At 45.7% G+C, this 22,304-nt stretch overlaps 1 protein-coding gene and 1 non-coding gene across 3 annotated transcripts in view; both read left to right on the forward strand.

Annotated features, from left to right (window-relative positions):
• The window catches only part of LOC117238142 (zinc finger protein basonuclin-2-like), a 262,847-nt gene that overhangs the window by 14,510 nt on the left and 226,033 nt on the right, over positions 1-22,304 (forward strand). For both annotated transcript variants that reach the window (XM_033502799.1, XM_033502797.1), the window contains exon 2: positions 13,850-14,041. In XM_033502799.1, the coding sequence (XP_033358690.1) occupies positions 13,850-14,041 (192 nt within the window). The remainder of the gene's footprint in view (positions 1-13,849; positions 14,042-22,304) is intronic.
• Trnaf-gaa lies at positions 912-984 on the forward strand. The gene has a single exon. It is a non-coding gene; the product is annotated as a tRNA-Phe (tRNA).

The raw sequence follows: 22,304 nt of genomic DNA on the forward strand, positions 1-22,304 counted from the left end.
ACACGCTCCCAATGCCCAAACGAGGGACGATAATGCCTCGCTCTCGTCTTGTTCCCGCGCATAGACACTATTAATTTCGTATCCCTCGCCGCGTGCGCGCCTGTGTATGACCTGTCTCGCGGTCTAACACACGGAAAGACAGAGAGCGCAGGCCCGTTCGATTGACTCGTTCGCCTGGATATACGCCGTCCTTTTTAACGTGCATCCGCGATCCCGAGGTTTTCAAGCCTCCCTCGAACGTCATTACCGCGATCACGTCCTTTAACCGTTGGAAATTGCGTACGTAATGCCGGGTAATTCCGGCGTAGACACCGGACTAGGTGTCCAGTTCGCAAAGGTCTATCGGTGGTGCGGCTACATAACAGCGAATTGGAATTTAAATTTCTGGCGATTAGAGCTGGGTAATGCGTTTTAATGAGTTTTATGGTCTTTCGTTCGAGGCATCTATCGCCAGACGGACAAATTTCTGGACGGTTTAAGAAGCGTATGGAAATCATTATCGATTTTTCCAATGTAAGATTACTCGTTTGCGATGATATCGTCTAATTTTTCCGATACCCGGCAAGAGGAATTCTAGTGATAAATTCTGGTAAATTACGCCCGGCATTTTCTAATAATCGTGACCGTTCTGACCCTGACGTTATGCTATCAGGCATTCATCTTCTCCTCTTTTGCTTCTATCGTTATCTGTTATTTTTGTTTAATAATATTTCTTACTTATCTTTCCCGCCTGTTCGATAATAATTTTTCACGCATGCAATCAAGCGATATAATTTATTGCTAGTTTGTATCAGATTGAATGTGTAAAAGAAAATCTTCCGTTTGTGTATTAAAGTTGATTTCAATCTTTTTATTTAGTATTTTTCAGACATATTGTGTATTTAAACTATATTACGAACGTAACCCATCAAGCCGAAATAGCTCAGTTGGGAGAGCGTTAGACTGAAGATCTAAATGTCCCCGGTTCAATCCCGGGTTTCGGCAATTTACCTTTTTTTCCTTTTTATACCTTTTTTTTTATTCACAGCTTATTTACTAGTATTATTAAGCTCTCATAATGTTATTAATCTTAAAAAAAAAAGAAATAAAAAATATAATTTGCTACTTTATTTTATAATTTGTAAGTCGAACGTTATATTTGAATGTGAATACAGTTATCATAGGCAAACGAAAAAGAGTATAATTAGATATATGTATATAAAATAGTGGTTATTGTAGAAAATTATAGAATTATATAAAGGAAAGAAACTAATCTCTTTACGTGTCAATAGCACATCTAACAGTCACGAAGGCAACATGACGCATAGTAGTTTCAATATTTAAAATCTAGTAATCGTGATTAATCTGGCACTTACTCGGCTCGTCCTTTTGACTCGTTAACGCGGCTAGATTAAAATTTCCGTTCGCCTGACTGCCTTTTGCGCGGCAATAAATTCCATTAATAATGTTGCATGATACGCTTTGGCGGGTTAAGGTCCGGCTAGGCCGCGGCTTATATCGAGAACGGTACATAATTATTACGTGGAATGATCGCGGCGTTGCGTGTGACGTTGTAACCCCCGCGCCTAAACTGGCCAGCCGATAATCTCGCAGTCCGGTCTTGTTCTCGAGCATGGATACTATTAATTTCGTGTCCCTCGCCGCGCCGCTGCGCCGTGTTTTTCGATTGACTCGTTTATCTTGCTTTCCGCCGATTTCGCTGTAATTAGAAGCCTTGATGGGAAATTAATTCGTCGAGCCGGTTGCAGCATCGGATTAAAATTGTTCTTTTGAACGAGGCACGTATGGTACGTACCGGCAGTGCGATGCTGGGCGGAGTTTCTTTTGTGAAAGTTTAAGCGGCGATTGATTTCTTTCGTTCATCGAGACATAGAGTTAAGAGGGAAAGTAGATATAAAATTCAGTGACTCACAGGTGTTTTTACCAATTAGTTTGCCTCGAATTGGAATTTCCATTAAATCGCGCTATGAAATAGTTAGCGTCGAATACATACGATCCCTTACGCGATTGATCTTTCTTGCACTAGCATTCGCGAAACTTTCAAAGGCCAAACAAAGCTACAAACTGGCGTATTACCTCAAGTGCCCCCCTGTGCATCGGCACGCCATTGTTTTCGTAAACGCGAGTCCACGGCCTGAAACAGAAGCGCAGGCGAACACGTAACGACACGTTGACAGGTGCACGACCAGTCGTTGGTGTTTCCGCGCGGCAGCACGCTGCCGTGGACACGCACGTGAACGCCCCCGGCCGATGAATGCGTGCAGGGAAACGCGTGTACGGTTCGCACGTGCCACGCACGCCGTTACGCTTGGAAAGCTCTTGACAACGGCCTCCTTCGATCGACCGTTCGTTCGGAAGCGTAAATGCGAGTCGCTTTATGTCTTCCAGCCCTCCGATAGATCCCTCGTCGAAGATTCACCGGACGTACGGCTGATTGGTCGAGCACATTGGTCGGCCTGATTTCCTGGAAAACGGTGCCAATTTGCCGATGAGTTTTGCCGCGTTTGCTCGATACCTTGCTGATATTCGTGACTGCTCTGGCTTAGGTTTTCCGTCTCTCGTTGCGTGATAGGACTATGCAGCAAACAGCGTTTTGCTATATGCTTTTCAGGACAATTATGTGATGTTTTTAGGTAGTTAAAAGCTTGTGTGTAACAACGTGATTTTAAAAAATAGACCAATAGAGAAGAAAGAGAAGAGAATGAAAAGAAAGAAAATATACGAGATACTCAAGCGGTAAAAGTTTTTCAAATGATTATCAAACAACGGATAATTTTGCCTGTAATACGCAAACCACGTGCACTATATCTTTCAAAAATGCATTCTTTCGAACTTTAATTTTACTCCATTATATCTTGCAAGAAACGATCCAAGCAAACCCTAACAGAACGCAAGACGTTGGGTATCGAGGGGTCAAAGAGGACGGTACGGTGGGAATAACCGCAATTTGACGTAACATGATGCGGGGAATAGCGAAACTCGGTCCAGAGAAAGGCAGGCAACCCTTGCAGATTCGGTCGGGCGGTCACAAGGGGGTGGAAAAGGGTCCACGAGACAGAAACCCCGGGAAAGGGTATCTGTTGTCATGGTCCCTGATGCTCCATTATTGATTAAAGATGGCTGACTGGCTGGATGGATGGATGGGCGGTGAAGTCGTGACGCCATTTTAATATGCGCAATTATAATGTGTACCCAGAGCCCCGGGGAATGATACGGGCCAGGTCAGGGAGGTGAAGGACGCGTCGCGCATGTTGTCGGTGACCCTGCTTCTTGAAACCGGTTCGCCTTCTTTGTTTGCACCGAAATCAGAGGGGAACCGCGTAATTGAGGAGTTAATTAGGACGCGTTCGGTGCTTTAATCGAGTTTCCCGTTTCTAATCTATAGTCGTTAGCGAGATTCTCGTGTTCGTCCCTGACGTTTTTCGCCTCTTCTCAACAGGTTGCACGGTTTTCCTATAAAAATAAACGGGTACACCTTGGAAAACCTTTGCGATCGTTAAGGTAGCATAAAATTACGGGTGTAAAAAGTGAAAGTTCGTTTAAAGAAAGCAGAACAAATGAAATATAGAACATATCGTACAGTTGTTTTCTTCAGTGATAAACATTCGATACGTGGAATTAACATTGGAACTATCGATAGTTAACACGAAGCTATTTCTACGAAAACCTGTCAAAATGAATATTTTTTTATTAGAATATTTTTATGTTTATTGATTTATTACTTTCTTACAGAAGAAATTTCATGTTATGTAGTACATTTATGGTATTATTAATCCATCTGGATCACTATGATCCCTAAACGAGGGTTGACACATTTATAAAATTGTAGAACCAGTCATTTTGACTGCTGCGGTGTTTCTAGTGTTAGCATCTAGCGATCGATCCGGAATTTTCCTGATAACTAATATCATCGTATTGAATGATACGCAGTAAAAATTTTACAAACGTGTGGCAAGTTGTACGAAACGAGGAAATTGGTTAATTGGGGTTCGATGAACAGATTGCAGATTTTACACTTTGACACGTACCAGTCATTTTGACCTGTTGTGGTATAAGTAGCCTGAATACAATATTATTTTGAGTTTGAATACATAAAAGACAAAATACAATTCGTTATATTATTCTTGTAGTTATCGTTGCGAAAGTCATTACATCATTAAGGAAAAAAAATATAACATGAATTATAAATCTTAAAATAAAATTGTAAACAGTCAATTTGAATTCCTGTTGCATAAGTAGAATCGCCTTAATAGCGTAATACGATGTGCAATTAATTTATTGCCAATTATTCGCAACATGGATAATGTCGGTAACTTTACTGCTAATTCGTCCTCACCCTGAATCTGTTAACAAGTAATTGTCTAACCTTCGCTACGACCGAAGAAACGGAAAGAAACAACCCTATTCTCGGCAGAGGCTTCATCAAATTTACACGAGAAACTTTTCCGTAGGAGAAAATACACGCGATACGTTCTCTAGCCAATCCGTTACTCCGCGGTACGGCACATGGGTGGAAAGTTTGTTACATGGGGCGGTGATTGCACGGAGGGGATGTACGCATCGGTATCAGGAGACTCGTGAAGAGATAACAGCGACGACAGCTCGTTAGCGTCGTGCGTCGGGGTTGTAGCGATGTCGCGAAGCTCGATGCCCGACAACGACCGACCGTGGGCGAACATGTCGTGGCTACAATGCCCGTACGTCTACCACAATGCCCGTAATAGGAAAATTAATGTGTGTTGTGTGTGGTCGCTACGTGCACCCCGGGGCGTTCGCGAGATCCTCGATTGTATTGTCCACGTACAATTCGGTCGTATAATCGATTAGTCAATGGAATTTGACTTGCGTCGTGTTTGGTTCGCTCGTAAAGTTTCTGAATCTCCAGTGTCCTTCCTTTGATATTCTTCTGTGGATTTTTTCCTATTTCCTCGAGGGATTCGAAACGATTCAGACGTTGATATTCGATTAGTCAAAAAAGAGGGTGGGAAGTCTTTTTAAAAATCACAGCAATTTTTACGATACATATAAACGCTGGTTTGGTAGTAAACAACTAATATCATAAACGGAGAAAATTTCTCCTGATGAAATTTTCTGATGTTCGGGGAACGTTGTTGCGAGAGTAACGTTACAGCCTGTAGCACGGACGTAACGAGTTCAACGTTTCAGTTTCCTAGAAGGTCTACTGTATTCAGTTCCCCCTTGACTTTTTAGGAAATGTCGTTCTCTTTGAATTACGCAATGAAAATTTTACCAAGGATACAAAGGATGTTGCGTATTTTTCTTTCTCGAAAGATTGTCTAATTTAAATTCCAAAATTTTTAACGTATGACGTAAGCAGCGGATGTTCGATCATTCTTACGTTGTTATTTAAAATATCGCGTCTTCGAAAGGTTGGAAAAAAGGGAAAGAAAGCTCGTTAAAAGGGAGGAAGCAATAGTTCCGCCGCGTATCAAACGTTGCGCCCCATCCCTGTTAAAGCGGCCGTAAACAGCGAAGCATTAATACAATTCCGCTATTTAATTCACATCGCGTCTACTCACCCTCTTTGCAACCCGTGCCGTGTATTTCATGCGAGCTGCAATATTAATCCGCGTTCGCGTGGCGTGCTAAAAGGCAGAGAGAAAATTCCCGCGAACCACCCCATGTGTGCTCTCTCTTTCGCGCTCGCGCGTCCATCAAAGGATAACGAATAAAATGGTAAATAACGATGCGAATGTTGGAACTCGAGGGGAGGATCGTCGATGACCGGATTGGGTTTTCCCTTTTCCTTCTGTATTTTCCTCGTCCTACTACCGCGTTATCGCATTTCTTATTTAAGCCGAAGCATGTTGTACGCCACCCGATGGCGCGGCTCGATAGGTCGCCGATACGAGTCGTTCGAAGAAGACGTGGCTCGTCCTCGTGGAGGATAATGACCGCTCTCGCGGTAATAGCAACTGCGAACTCCTCCTGAAAGCCTATCGAACGGCCCCTCTCGCGTGGAAATGCGTCTAATAAATATGTCGACTGTATTGCACGCGAGTCTCTTTTCTCTCTTGGAAAGTGTTTTTCAACCACAGGGTATTCCTGCTTCTTTATATTTTTCCCTCGCATCAACCAAGATTCAGACATAGCACCACGTAACCAGTTACCATTTTTAATTCACGGAAAGACACAGCACCGTGTCATCAGTTACGAGTGTGTTAATACACGTAAACGGACACGTATGTTCTCTACGCTACTTATCATCCATTATACGGTTTGAAATTTTTACCAAGAAGTTAGAACCTGCAGCACCGCGGAGGTTCGCGGAAGCGGAAATGTCCAATTCACCGCAGGTGACTTTTATCGGAAAGACCGCGAAGTGGACTAACCAGCGTGCGTTCGTAATGCAAGCTTCGAGAGGGCCGCGTATTAGTAGGTACCTTTCTCGCATAAACAGTCATTTATATGCTCACAAGCCTTAATAGCGGTAATATATCCAGTGACCAGCGCGTTAATAGGCAATAAGCGCGAGGCGACTCACCAAGTGCCATTTGCTCTCCGGGGAAAATTCTTGTTTTCCTCGAGACGGAACACGGCGCTCGCGTCCGAGAAAGAGCAATACAAAGTGATCAGAGTCGACTTGCTATGTATGACTCACATCCAGTCGATTGATCGCAGGTGACGAGGCGAAGCCGAGCGTTGGCGCTGGCGCTAGAATTTTCCCATGCGTACCCTGCCGAAGATAATAATTACGTTTCACGTCGGGAAACGTCAATCTCTCTGTCTCTCCTTCTTTCTCCGCGTTAGTCCGTGGCGATTTACCATCGTGGATACGTCTTGAATTATTATTGCGTTTTCTCCAATGGATAATTTGCATTGCCGTTCGTTCGCGCTACGTCCATTCCGCGAATGGAGAATCGATGAGCGGCGAGGAACAGCCAGCGAGGGGATAAACTTGTCGTCGACCGTGTCTTCGTCGTCTCTGGTTTTTTCCAGTCCAATACATACAACGTTGAACAGGCTGTATTTATAACAAGAGTTATTTTTAAGCTCGTACGTGTACGTAGGATTTTAAGATATTTTTTAAAGTTTGTAAAAAAAAAAAAAAAATCCACGGCGACCTGTTAAAATTTCAAGCCAAGTTTGATTTCTTTTGAATCTTACTACCGTCTGCACGCTGCTAGTTATTCACTTTTAAATCGTTCCAATTAGTCTAATTTGTTTCGTGTTCGCGATAAATCTTGCTTTAACAATGAGTAATTTCAACACGTTAACGCAACCCAACATAAACATATCCCCTGTCCATCTTCGCAACAACCTCAATTACCGCCCTCTGCCATCTCGTCAGACATCGAAAACAATTCAGCTAGCGGCACGCGAGCGAAAAAGAATCTCGGTCGATGAAGATAATCTGCGCCGGCATTCGCCACGAATTAATTCGTGGCCGCGGTGCGTGTCAAGCTCGTCCCGTTGTGTCGTCTCGTCACGGCAGTGGCTTGGTCGTTTTGTCGCCAGTAATTACGGGGCACGGAGGTGGGCGGCGCGTAACGTGTCGCGCGTTTCGCTCGGCGCGAGCGTGGACGTCGCGTTACGGCGCGCGCGGAAGTGTGACGCCGCGACACGCCGCTCTCCATCAGATAAACTCGCTTAACTGGCCGTTTAGCCCGGCTCGATTGAAAACCGTATAGCTCGCGCGATCGCTGCGTGTCACTGCGCTGCTTCGCACCGTTGCGTGCGCGTCAACCAAACGCCGAGTCTCCTTTTGTCCCGTGAATTTCATGCTTGTTACTCGCGTTTAACCTTCGTTGGCAGAAGACGGTTGGCTCATGGCCGGCGGTTTCATTAGTCGTCAGCTTTCTATTTTCCTTTTCGTGCAGGCCGCTGATGACTTCGAGTACTCGTTTTTCGACTACTGCGCTTAGGGTGAAACACGCGGTAGTTGTGACGAGTATTTGCACGTACCTTTCTTCGCCCAATGAATTGTTTTTTTTATCGGAGTCGTTCAATTTCCGTATTATCAAATTTTTGTAGTTGATCGCAAAGCGCTGCGAAGCGTAACGTGCAGCTAAGGAAGAGGAATGTTTGAAAATAGACGGGGTAACGATCGTCTCGAACGCATCAGAACGCGAGGATACATCGAGAGTTTCACCAGCCCGTCGATTGTTTTTCGTGGCAGGGAAGATTAACGCTGCCCGTCACCAGCAATGTATTAATGACGCCGATGATGGAACGGTACGATGATCGTCGACGTACTTACATGTACCTCGCACGGTTTTCTACTCGTTGCATGCCGTACACGGCTCTGGGGCTAATTATCACAGCTGTCGGAGTCACCGCTTCCAGATCTCCAAGATATCCATGGGTCGGCGATCAGCTACAAGGATGACACGCTCAATGTCCCTTTTATACGCTTATTTCGTTTGTACGCTCATTGCCTTTGTAATCCCTTTCGTGGCTTCCAAGGCGTAAAAGTAGATAAACTAATGGTCGAATTTGGATGCTTCGTCTGCCACGGATGTTATATTTTTCGTATAATTTCGTCGCTTAAACATCGTTCGTAAACTCGCCGCTATTTTACGTTATTCGATTTAAAACAGTTGCAGACCTCTGCAAGGATACCAAAGTGTCACGTTTATCCTAGCGATCGGGACTGCGTCCTTCAACTCGTGTAAGAGTCTGTCAAGTGACTGGTCAAAATGACTTACAAAAGCGAAAAGGACCGCGGTATGCACGATATCTCGCGTATGATCGACGCACGACAGGGGAAATATCCCCGTGGAACACGGTGTACGCGACATTATCGAGCTACGAGATCGGCCGAGTGTTTCGGCGTTCGCTTCGCCGTGTCTCGCCGGAGGTCGAGGATGAACCAGCCAATGCATAGACCCGCCTTTAAACGTATGCGTCCCGTCTGAAGTTATGCCAATAGTAGCGTGTCCCATCGAAATTGTCGGCTGTCGCAAGATTGCAACGTTGTGGGCGCGTAATGTTCGATAAAGCTCGCAATTAGTCGGCGCTGTCCTCGGCGCAAGACGCCGGGATGGAGTGGAACGTCGGTGTTCTCGGTTGGCTGGAAGAAAAGGGAGGAAAGGCTGTAATTTTCACTTACGTTGGCTCTCTGCTTCGTGGGCTGTCTTCGAGGTGGTTGGGACGCAACGTGTGATCAACGTGACTGCTTCGTCGTGCCATCGCGTCGTGACGTTCGAGTTGAACAGAATCGCGGAGGATTGAATCGTGGCGACCCTGTGGCTGGAAATTCTTTCGACGAAAGGACAAGTCAAGTCGAACAAGTCGAATCGTTGTTTCGTTGTACGATGGCTATTTTTCATTTCCGAACAGTCGTGTTAAACAGCGCGTTACATATGAAAAGAGTACAAAAGATGAGGCTACAGAAACGCTGAAAGTAATAAAGATAAAAAGCAATAACGTCTATAGACGTTACGAAGGACATTTGTGTACGTGTTTTGATACAAAAACCGAGGATCGCTTTATTGGAATTTCAGATAAGCATAAACTTCTTATTTAACCATCTGCGGAGTATGGTTTTAACGACGTCGGTGATTAAGCGTGCAACCTCTGCTGTAAGCAATACTTTATTACGTGCACGCATACTGTGTGTAGACTCGACCGATGGACATAGTACATACTTGAAAGTTTCCGCGAAAAATCAATTATCGCGCGCCTTTAAGTTATCGATCATGCGTCTTCCAAATCACGAAAAGTCGTTTCTATCGCTTCCAGTAATTTATCTGAATCGTAATTCTGAATCTTCGCAGTCTCTCGTTGCGTATGGTTTTACGATATTCGTCTTATGACAGTCGCAGATGCGATCCATCGCGAGATTCGAAACGATTTCGATGTTTTCAGACGTACGTAAAATATTTCAGCAACCTATCATTTGCTCTGCCTATAGTAGTTCGCTTCAAGTGTTTTATTCCCATCGCTGTACGGCGCAACTACGCACGCATGCAGTCTGCTTGTTTCGAGGTCGTTCGTTGATGAAGTAGTTTGGCTCGCGTTTATCTCGCTGGGCCATCCTTACTTTGTCATTACGTGGTGCGACCGCGGTTGGAAATTTTCGTGGCAACGCGTCCACCAGCTGCTACGTCTGAATCACGCTATTCTATGAAATATCGTTATTGTCATCAATCCTGCTCGTCTAGTCATCGTAATAACGATGCCGCGATCAACTCGCATCGTCAAAAATCGTTTCAAACCTCTTTCGAGTAATATCTTTTAATTTCTTCCAAATTACCGCGAGACATTCTCCAAATCACCTCGTTTCCACTTGATAACCTCGATTACGCGCCAAGATTAGAGAAATCGTTGGAAGACCGAAGAATTCGGTTTACATTGGAAGATCCGGGAGACTGTCGGGTAACGCGAAAGAGCAAATGTTCGGCGAGAAAGGAGGAGATGTAACGAGGCAACGGAATCCAGCCTTTTTCTTCAATGGCACGCGTTTCTTTGTCCAGGTACGAGGAATCGGCGACGATTAGAGAGAGAACGGAGGCGCACGCTTCGCGTTGCGAGCGACGTGTCGCGATCCGATACGTTTTTACTTTTTTGTCACGGATAGAAGTGGAAAGACGCGAGAACGCGTGCGGTGGGCTTGATATCCTGTGAAATTGAGTCCAACGAGCGAATTCCTTCCTCCATCTACTGTCAGATGGACAACTTTTTTGTAGATTCGAATCAAAGGTAATAAAAATGTCGCTACGTGGCGGTTGGTCGACGCGTGCTGAGATTTCTATTCGAACATGGAAACACGGGTTGAACATTGGTGTTTTAACGACCCACGTTTCAAGTATAAAAAAATTCATTTGCCTTTTACTCTGGTCCTCTTTAATCGATACAAAAAGAGTCGTAAAATTTGAAAATCAAGCGGTTCACTCGCGAGGTCGTATCGACGTTTAATTAACTTTATTGGAATCGTTGGAACAAAACAACGCATCAAATCGACGATTACTTCCTCGTAGCCATCGAACCAACATCGACGTTCCCGTTTCCCCGATCGAAATGATATCCATTCGGCCGCACGAATCAATTTGGCCGATCGCGATCGATAACCATTCGCTCGCAACGTGCAATCTGTCCTGCCGTGTAATTATGCCGTGGGCCCGTTTAATGGTTCTTAAGCGACGAATATTGATCGTGCAGGAAGCGAGGGGCTCCTCGGGTCAAATTGCTGGTCGAGCGATGGATAAATCATCGAACAATTTGATCCATTAATTTTCCGTTTTTTATATCGGCCTCAGCTGTGTGTTCCGCTCTTAATACCATCGACGAACGTTCTTATTCGACGATCGTTCGTGCGAGAATCTATACCGTTCGGCGACGACTTAAGGAGAAGTTATTCGCGGGTTCCGAAAGAATTACGTCGCGATGCACTATTTTCGGGACACGAGCGGTTCGTACATCACGATTATGATCGCGGCGCTGTCGTAACAGCGTCGCAGAGGGGACGCTGATTAATCGGAAGGTAAATATTTTTCCAGGGCTCGATAAGATCCACGCGATGCGTCTACTTTGGTTACGGCTGCCGATGCTGACTCGCGGTTCTGGAATCTGAAAAATTCCGCGCCACGCTTCCCCTAACTCGCACGAAAATAGGCCGTCGATATTACACGTGGCGGACACGAGTATCGACGATGCAAGTATCTGTCTTTATGTCGGTCCCGCTAACGGCCTGTTAAAGACGCTCGTAGAACCGAGCATCGGCAGTCGAGGATGGTTGATGGTTAATAAAAAAAAACTGTTGTATTATGATGTCATTGTTGGCTCGCTGGTTTAAAATTAGATTCAGGGTGGTAGGATTTAATGACGCATTTATTGCGTCGTATAAATTTAACCGATAGGTACGTTGGGCGGTGCACCGACGACGTTCGAGATGGCTATTGTCGCGTATAACATTCGCAGATAATTGTAATTTAGATTTTCTTCATCTCGTTTCACGATCGAAGCTACGCGAAACAACGGAGGAAGAGATACAATTGTCGATGCAGTAGGCTCCGCCGCGATCCGTTTGCAGCAAGGTCGGTCGAACGATTTCCGTTACGAGCCGCGTCTACGGTAAACGATTCGCGCGGCGCACAGAATGGCCGTGATAAACAGAAAATAACAGAAGCTTCGGAACCTCGGACGAAGTAGCGTTAACTCACTAACTTTAGGAGTTTGTTATTTCGGTTTTGCCGTTAACTCCCGCGAGCCAGCGACAAGAGACATTCGCCAGACCACCACGAAACGGTCCATCCGCCTCCTTCCTCTCGGCTCGGCCGAGTTGCCGACTTTCCGGCGTGTCGTGACCAATCGGGTCCACCACCGCTATCCTCGTGCTCCAAAATAACCGAAACACGCGATATTACCGCACTACGTGACGTAAGATCCTCGTGGTTCGCGCGGATTTCTAGTAACGACGGATCAACTCCGCTGCATCAACGAGACGCACGGTCGAGTTCTTGGAGCGACGTTGACGTTGCATTCTGCGACGTTGAGTTATTTTAATTGTTTCTCCATGTTTTACCGTGCGTGACGTATAAGAATGATCATCGTGTTAAACACGGCGTAGTTGATTCTGCGCGGCAAAAATATGATAAATGGATTTTCTTAATACTCGGATGGCTGTTTTGGAAATCGATCGTTTCTTCATATCGGTGAATTTCAGATCGAATTTAGTTCGTAACACTTTGCAATTTTCTGCCGTTGAATGGTTGAGAAGAAATTAATAATAAAAGATATTAATCCAGAATATGGAGCGAACAGCACAAAATGCAAATTAATGTTTCGATTCTTCTCTTCCTTCTAAATCGTAAGATCCTCTGAAGACTACAAGGACTCTGATTATCCAGAAATTGATAAAAAGATTCCTCGATTCCCCTTTTGATACTCTACCACTCGAAAAACGTAAAACGCGACTTCGATCAAGGCAACCCTCGACAAAAGACGACCACTTGGCGCGACGTTGTATCTCGTTCTGATCGCGCTACGCGGCCATTTTGTCGAGGTGCGTCAATGGGAATAATCGCGTGGAATTCGTGTCGTCCGCGGCAGGACGATCAAAAGGTCTTTACGTACTACGGTGAACGGAACACCGTGGCTTCTTTTCATCCTCCGCCTCCCACCTCAACCCGGGCTCCTTTATAAGAACACTTACAATGGACCACACGCATACCGGTGACCTCGAAGCGAGTGCGCTTCTTACAGGGTCAGGGGCATGTGTCATCTATCTTGGGGAGGTTCATATTCAGTCGGTGACACTAATGCCTGCTCTTCGTTCTACGGGCAAGAGCTTTATCTCGCCGAACACGCGCGACGCCCGCGCGTTTTTTGCCCGAGCAATCTGTTCGATGACAGACAAACGGGCTGACTCTGTGGAAAAGCCAGCTCGAAAGATTCGTCGATCGTCTGAAAGAGTTCGATAAAGTCTACGATCTTTCTACGTAGTTTTCATTCTTATCTTCGCGATAAATTGTCACGTAAAACGACAAGGATGGTTGTCTGAATTATGCCCTTTTTTCTCACGAGCTTCGTTTTTCTTTCTTTTATTCTGTCAACTTTCGGCTGTAATTATAGGCGTTCGAGAGGTCGGTCGATAGGTTGTCGGTTTTTCGATATAAATCAGTATTTTTTGTCACAGCGATGTTAATGTTACGGAAACTTACGAGGAGGTTTAATGACTGTTTACGACTTTGGGATCTGAATGGTGACACTGTTTGTGACTCGTGCTTTATCAGGATGTGCTTTGATATTCGAGACTTGATATTCCAGCAACGCTGACACGAGTCTAAATATAATTTTCCAGAGTCTGATTACGATGTTCTTTAGAATACAGCTAAGCAATGTAAATAATTGTATTACGTATTAATAACTGGAATTAATGTTTCAGTGGCCAACGTGGTTTTATCGGCCAGATTTCCCTCTCGGTACATCACTACCCACCAGTCACGTATCAAACGCCAGCAGTGTTCCTACTTCGTCGCCTTTGTACTCCAGGACCCACTCGCAATCGGAGGCTCCCAAGGCTCCTGACTTTCTCGATAGCAGCAAAATTCACGGACAAACACCGACGATATGCACGGTAAGACGAACCACACATTTCCCTCCACGTTTCTCAATATTCGTACACGAACATTTAAGAAGCTCGACATTCAGTGATCAACCTTTTTCTCCAAAATTGCTATAATTTTATTAATTATAATATTGTTATAAATTATAATATTGATTAAAAAGAGGAAAAGTTAATATTTATGTACAAAGAACGTTCCGCCCTGCGAATTTTAATCGAGAAGAAATCAACTTACAATCGTTCTACCGTACCACTATACATTTAAAACGTGCCCCGATCTCGATGCATCTTTTACACGTAAAACACACGACGGTAGAATAACCAAGCTGCATCACTCGCGGTATCATGAAAATCGCTGGCGTAAACGGGCCAGTAATCGCCACGAGCATCGACATGCAATTTTCTCAGGCGACGCGTAATTCGGAATTACTAATTTCACGAGGACATCTTTGTACGCGCAAGCAGGTGACATGGAAGAAATTCGGATGCAAGCACGATACGAATCCCTCGTTTTATACTTAATCAGCCGTAAGTAACATGCAACACGGTCTTCGCCACCTCTTTGAATATTCTCCCCGCGCAGGAAGCTTTAAGAATAAAATATGCGTGCAGACGCGATGAGCACGGATGTCGCGCAGGTTGCGCACAGTCGAACGGGAAATTAAGTTGTCGAAGAGGAACCGCGAGCGGATAGATTGAAACGTTGCATTGAGCGCGATCCTGTGATCGATAATAGGCTGCCCATGACGGCCAAGAAGAAGAAGCGAGCGAGTCTCGTTACGATGTCGTTATTAAAATTCCCATCGGGCAACGCTGTCACCTGCGTTGAAATTATCGGCTGATTGATTGCCGGCTATTTTTGCAAAATGCGCATGCCGAGGCTATCGTCGTTTTCATGCCACCGCGTACCGCGAGCAGCGTGACGCTTGCGTTTCAAGAAAGCAAGATATGGCTTCCTGAGAAACGCTTCGCCGAGGGAATTTCTCTATTTACGGCGCGACCATAGCTGCCATAGAAATGACTTTGGCATTCGTGTAGAGAAGCGCGATCGTAGGTCTAATTGCGCGGTTATGTTTCTTGCTACGAAGTTGACAATTGCACGAAGGTTCTTCTCATTGTCACCAGTTTCAAAAGTGTACGTACGTCTCGCCGCGTAACTTTGAAACGTGGAAAGAAGCTTCGAGTTGTTACCTATATGGTTCGATTGGCGCGTCGCCCTCGTCGCTCGACCACGGAACTCATTTCCGAGTCTCGGAACCAGGGGGTTCGATTTAATGGGCGCCGACATGACACAGAGAGCTGCTGTCGATCGATATTCAATTTACAATTTTGTGACAAAACGGTGGACACGGTGGAGAGACGAGTTCGCGGAAGCGAAGGCCCCGATCGTCGGTCTAAGGGGGCGTTCGAGTCATTTGTCAAGATCGAAACGACGCGACGCAACGCTTCCCCTGAAACGATGAAACCGCGTGGGCGTGCGTGGCTCGTTAGGGCGCTGTCGTGGCCCCTCGTTAGCGGCGATGCGCCTGCAACAAATGATTTAAATATAATACTTAATAACGCCACACCGTGGCACCGGGGTGTATTCAATGCGCCGCGCACTTTTGTTTCTCGATTATTATTATCCCGCCGCGTAAATCGTGTCCCGCGATATTAATGGCGCGTACGGAGCGAGCAGTCGCGGCAGCGATCAATCTCGTTGTCACAATTAAATGCACCGCAACGCCGAGCCGAAGAATAATTTATATCCGGCTACCCACGTGAAGAACGAAAGCCGGAGAACTCGAACGAGATCGCGCCCGCCTGTCTTTCTACGCTGGAAGAATGGCAGCGATGCTTTTCTGGAAAAAGTCGTTTAGAGCGGAGTTCGCTGCTGGTGAACGCGTGATCGACACTCGGTTGATCGAGACTGAAATTATTGGTAACGTTGCGTTGATACGACTCAGTGGGGTCGATCGTTTGAAAATGTCGTTGGAGACTCGTGATAGATGTTGCACACCCTTTAGAGAATAATTTAAATGAATAAAAAACGATTAGGTAGGAGAAAGTGGAACACCTTTCTGCGATGGACATATAAAATTAACTTTCCTATTAAAAGTAAGTAAATGAAAAGAATCTCTAGCTATAAACTAGTTAGCGGCGGCTAAATCCACGATTAGCAATGATATTGCCATTACATGGACATCGGCTATCACAGTTCAATTTTCACTAATGGTATTAGCTTTTCTGGCTTAATTTAAATCGCTGACTCCCATTAATCTGATAGAAAAAAAGCGCGTGCTCTCTCTTCTAGCAAAAGGGAAGCGCGTGCATCTCGTATCCGCTCCTCGAGTTTGATTAATGTTAAACCTCGAGTCTGATCCAGCAAATAATTGCCTTCCAGATTAATTGTTTTTTGATGGACCACGGTTGCCTGTGTTTTATTTATATTCGTTCTCGCGACCGTAATTGAAAGTCAAAATGGTGGGTTTCACCGGTGCATCGGTACGGTGGCCATTGTAAGTAAATATTGGATGTTTAGGAATCGCGTGCGAATGTAATCGATAGCGCGGCCAATTTATTTTGGAAAAACTTCGGCTCGATCGCTTTTAAGTCGAAACGCTTCGTGTGTGATCGATCTTTAACCTTTCTACGTATCTATCCGAGTACCTACGTATAAAGACCGACACGCATGATCTTTCGTTCAGTTCGCCGCGTACTTGCACGGTCACCTTTTATAACCGCGATCGTTTCTATCTCGACTCTAATTTGCCATTGATTTATGGGAATTCGCTGTTTATTCCGCAACGTTCGGCTCTCGGGTAATTTTGACGTATCAGCTGAACTTGTCTTCGAGGTACATACCCGTGTCTAATCGGCGTATTTGTATTGCGTTTGTTTAGATATTTTTGCTCGTCGCTGGACCGTACAGGATGGTTCTTGAAACTGGGTTGGGCTTCGACTTTGTTCTCGGTTGAGATAGAAAAGCACACTAGCGGAGAATGATTTTTCAAGATTTGCCGATACTCTCTCAACGCGTAATAAATTAAAAGCGCGTTGAAAATAATTCGCTACTCGAATGAAAAATAGATTGTTCGTCTCTTAAGGTCTCGCGTTCGTTTATCCTCAGTTGCAACAATTAAATACAAAGGTAAAGATTCCTCGCATAGATACATTGTTGCATCGGAAGTGAGGATGCGCGATGTAGGGTGCACTTATCGGCGGGGTCATTATTCGTTGGCGTTCGTGCGTTTATGAGCGAACCACCGACTAGGTACCCATGGTTTGCCGCTTTTATTTTTCCAGATAATCCATTTACTCGCGTCTATGCATCTGGTGTTTATCCGTGGCGCAGTCGTTTATTAGCGAGCAAGTAAGTAAGACGATTTACGTCGAACGCGTTTCTTCGGCCCGTTTCGATTTCGCTCGCGTGAAACGCGTGCATTAACGGGTTTATGGACAAATCATCCGTTCCTCGAAACCTCCGTCGAGCCTATCGACTCGTCTTCGTTTTAACTCGCCTTCAATTTGCCGTCCTGCCACGCCGGTCGCGCCCCCTTAAATTTCATCTCTACGTTTCACGCTGTTGGCTTCTTCGTTCCTTTTTCTCCGTCCGATCTCTCGTACTTAATCTTCAACAGGTATCGTTTGGTCGTAGGCTAGTTTTACGTTAGGTCACTTATTCCTTATTTTACTGCTAGCTATTCAAACACTTCCAAACTCGATGCTCGACGATCTGCACACTGTTGAGGGGAATAAGAGGAAGGAGAATTTTATTGGTGCCGGGAGTACGTAACGAATCGTGTAATTAGTAATCGGTGAACAGCGGGTGCTTCACACTCGTTCTGGCGAGCAACGCCCACGCGATCGGTGGAGTTGCGAAAAGTGGCATCGCGCGGTATATAAATTCGATATTGCCCAACGACCGGCTCGTTTCAGCGGTAGCTAATTGCAGTTGACGCGTAGAAAGTGCATGATAAAGGAAGCTAATCTCTGCCGCGAACTGCATCAATAACGCTACCGCTTACGTAAGCTAACACGTATGGTAATGAATAATATATTAGCTGTCGAGCGAATTTTGCGATCCACCGCGAAGAAACGGCCGGCCGTTTCCGCCTGGCAGAGGAGGAGACAGATAAGGAAGATGGAGCCGCTTTCAGTTTGTAATCTAATAATAATAAGAGCAGGTGAAAGCGCATAGGTGATCGCGAACCATGGCTGGCTAAACTTGTAAAGCGGTGTTGCGCTTTTTTCTCCAGTTTTAGAACCTCTTTTTCCATAACATGAAATTACCTTGTGAATCTCTCTAATCTTACGCCTGTTACCGCTTTTATCGCTGTACTTTTTCCGATAATACACCAATAATATTTTTACACATACGAAAAACATGCTCTTCGATCGAAAAGATCCGATCTCTACGCGTCTCGCTACCCGTTCGCCTCCTCTCAGTCCGGCAGTCGCCTAATTACCGCTTAAATTCACGTTACACGATGTCAATTACGATTTCATGGAGAGCAACTCGACGACGTACAGTGGCATGAACCGAATGGAATCCCGCTACCGGCGACCAAGAAACATGGTCCGTAATAAGGGACCGTGGAAGGGGGAGAAAAAAAATCATTAACTAATCATTAACTGTAACCGTTTACCGGTCGCGAGGAGAGATTCAAAGAGGGGCCGACGCGGTGACGAGGCATCAAGGCGACCGGTGACCAACCGCTAATGACGATGACTTTTTGCTGGCCATTTTTTTTATCTGCCTGCCGGCCACTTTTCACCGAGCTTCGTGGCCAGCGACGCGATCTCTAATTACGGTTATTACGAAAATATTTCGCCGGTCGGCGCCGATCGCCGCTTCCGTATTTTTTTACGCGCGGATTACGAGCCATCTTTGCGTCGCGTCGCGTTTTATATTCCGTTTCGATTCACCGCGAAAAATCGAATCGGCCCCGGGGCCAAGAATTTATTCGATTGGAACGCCGTTACATCGAGCTTACATTTACATCTTCTCTGATCTTTGAAGCGATTCCAAGTCCTCGAACAGCGTGCTGGCTCCGAGTAAGTGTTTGCATATCGAGGCTTGAAATTCTGCCGAGATTTCGCTGTAATATTTGTCGAGGTAATTTTTATTCGCCGTAGACAGGCAACATAGAATAATATTTTCTTTTGCACGAAAATTAGTTAACGAAATTTATTTTTGAATGAAACATTTCTCGAGGAAATTGGCGTAACATATTTATTTCGTTGAGAAGAGTTTCCTTCTCGACCACACCCTACGACTTTCGACCAGTCAAAGTCTCGTTAAATTCAAAGGCGGAGAACGTTGTTCGTGCACGGTTCTAACCGATCGACAACGGAGATCGGAACGATGCAACACACGAGGGGGACTGCACTCGTTTTGGGGGATGTTCCTTCGCGTTCGAAAACGGGCAAAGTAAGTAGAAACGAAGTAATTAGCGTTTCGAAAAGTTTCGTCGGACTGTCGTATCGGTAGGGGCCGTGGAGCGAGCGGGGCGGAAGCTAATTGCGCCGACGTTTAATTAGATCGTTTGCACCCGCGGCCCGCGCTGCCCTTCGTATCAAACTTGCCCTGTCCTCGCGATACGGATCAGCCTTAATTCACCGACTCGCCCGTCTGCCCTGTTAATCCCGCTCCTACGGCCGCGGAACCGCTGCTAAATTTAGCGCGCTCGTTGATTCGCCTGCACCGACATTACGCACGCGCGACCATCGATACTTCCATACGATACCTCTTTCTCTCTCTCTCTCTTTTCTTTGGTGTATATACTACTTTTTCCATCTATGAAACTTCAACGATAACGTAAGAACCGAGAGATTTGATTTTCGAAAGATGGCAAAAAATGCATCTCACGTCCATTTGACTTTCCACTTTATCACGTACAAAGTACAGTGCAATCACATTTAGTTCTTCTTTGAGATTTCATGATTTTATTTCGTCGATCAACAGTCAACTTTTCCACTCATCGACTATAATAAATTCAGCTTTTTCCCCCGGCAAAATGTGTCCGGTCACGTAATCTGCTTTTTCATGGTCGCACCACGACCAAGAACCTCTCGAGCAACGACAGTGTCTACCTTATTAGTTATTCGACCGGTCGCCGGCAAAAAAGCCAATAATTTTACCGGTGCCAGCCCTAACGACGAGTCGCTCGACAAAAAGCACAATCTATCAAATTGTCACTGCTCTTTCTATTTCATAGTTACGAGGCCTCCTAATAAGCAATCTTCGACGCGGTACCGTAAATCGACCGAACGAGTTCCGGCTAGTACCGATTTCACTGACTACCATACGTCGGTGGCAGTCGTCGAAATTTCTGTCTCTGAGTTACGCGCGCCCAGCTTCCAGCGTCCTTGATTGAATTAACTTCCAATTAGAGTCGATTTTAGTTGACGTTGATAGCTGAATCCGTCACGGTCTCCGGGATTCGAGCTCTTAACGAACTCGGCATTACGTATACCGTGATACTTGAGATTAATCAAGAATCTTAGTAGAGATTGATTAAGTATTGAGTTTTCTGATATTCAACGTTCGATCGATCGTTCGATTTTTCAAATACGCGCTGGCAAACATACGCGGCGTTCTATCGCGCTAAGTTCTAACAACGTATCGTAACTCTGACCGAAACATCGTCGTTGTCATCCGACTCGAGCTATCGAAGATTCTTTGTAATTTCGCGTCGTTTCGTCCACAATGTTCGGTCTGTCTACCTTCGTCTACCTGTTTCTCGAGAAACCGTGACGTTCGCGTCACGAACAGCTTTTATTTCCGAAGAAAAATCCCTCGAACAAGTCCAGCATCCTCCGTCCGAAGCCCACGACGAACGTCTTTCATTCATCCTCGCTCCTTTTATCCCCGACCAGTTCCTGAAAGTTTGAATCGACGTCGTCGCGGCGAGTACGCACATCAGTCAATGCGGCCGCGGCCGGTTCAACGTCCTTCTTCAGCGTTCATCAGCCGGCACAATCAGCCTAGACTCTGGCGATCAACGCCGTCATCGTTCGAACGACGAACAACCGGCGACTAATAATCTCTCGATCTTGTTGTCCTTTTTCTCCCACCGCGCCGCGCCGCCACGCTAATAAGTCATTTCGTCGAGCGTTGGATGTCGCCGCGCCGCTTCGTGAACAAGTCCCTTCATGGACTTTATGAACGATGTTTTCATTGCTGGAAGACACTTCATCGTGGTTCGTTAATTATTTCCGAGAACCGGAGATAAAGGGTACGAAAGAACGTTTCGACACGGGATTTCGTATTCCTACGCTCATTTCCGTCTTCCAGCTGTTTTTCACCGACCATTCTGTTTGCTATTCCTTTTTGCCTCGCGTTCGATAGCTTCCTCCTAATGAGACACACGCCGACGATCGTGACTAGCCATTTGCCATTGATTATTAGCTGGCCGGTATTTGCTGCTCGATTACGACGATGTCCTATCTACGAGATCGACCACGCCTTCGTATCGATCTCTCGGTAGCTGGCCAGTTAACCAACGGTGTTTTAAACATTATTTTTGAATTTTTCCTGATACAGCTTACAGTACAGTTGGCGCGATCAAGGACGAGCCGAATTTACGAGCGCGGATATTAAAGCGCGGTAGTCGCGAATCGTTAGTCTTGCGCGGTTTTTGCCGTTTGTCTCCGTGCGTGGCTCGTACCTTGTGTATTTAATCGCGTCGCGCAGCGCAGCGCGAAGAAACGCGCTGATTGCCACGAGAACGCAGCGAAGACCGACGTCGCTTTTACGAGGCTCGCGTGTGGTCGTTCTAAGCTAATTGTACGTTCCGTTGAGAGTACGTAGCTTGGAAAAATCCGGATTCTCGACCGCCCAGAACCGAGCGTACGTCCGAAGCGGTGCTTTTAAAGGGAAACGGACTCTCCAAATTGCGAGGACAGCGCGGAACGTGACACTTGAGTGAGTAATTGAGTAATTAGCGACTCGGAGCATACGTATAAAACGTCTCCATCGTTTCCAGTCTTCCGTACCACAGCAACCAAGCAGTGTTGCACTCTTTTCATATAACTGTTTGAAAAAGATCGAGCGAGAAGGGACGCGCGCTAGTGAACAAAGAGGAACGGACGCTTAACGTTAGCTTAATTTCGGGAAGCGATTACTGAAACGAGCGTCCATTTCCCGTAGACGATTTAATCCATTTTCTACACCGTAGTTGCTTTTAAATCGCTTCTCAGACTCAACTGTCTCTTGGCGCGTCACTTCTATCGCGTTCCACGGATCGAAAACTGTTCTCGAGCTTCAACTTTCGCGATGTATCGTCGCAGT

This window comes from Bombus vosnesenskii, unplaced genomic scaffold, assembly GCF_011952255.1.
Source record: "Bombus vosnesenskii isolate JDL3184/JDL3185 unplaced genomic scaffold, Bvos_JDL3184-5_v1.1 scf7180000013436, whole genome shotgun sequence".
Lineage (NCBI taxonomy): Eukaryota > Metazoa > Arthropoda > Insecta > Hymenoptera > Apidae > Bombus > Bombus vosnesenskii.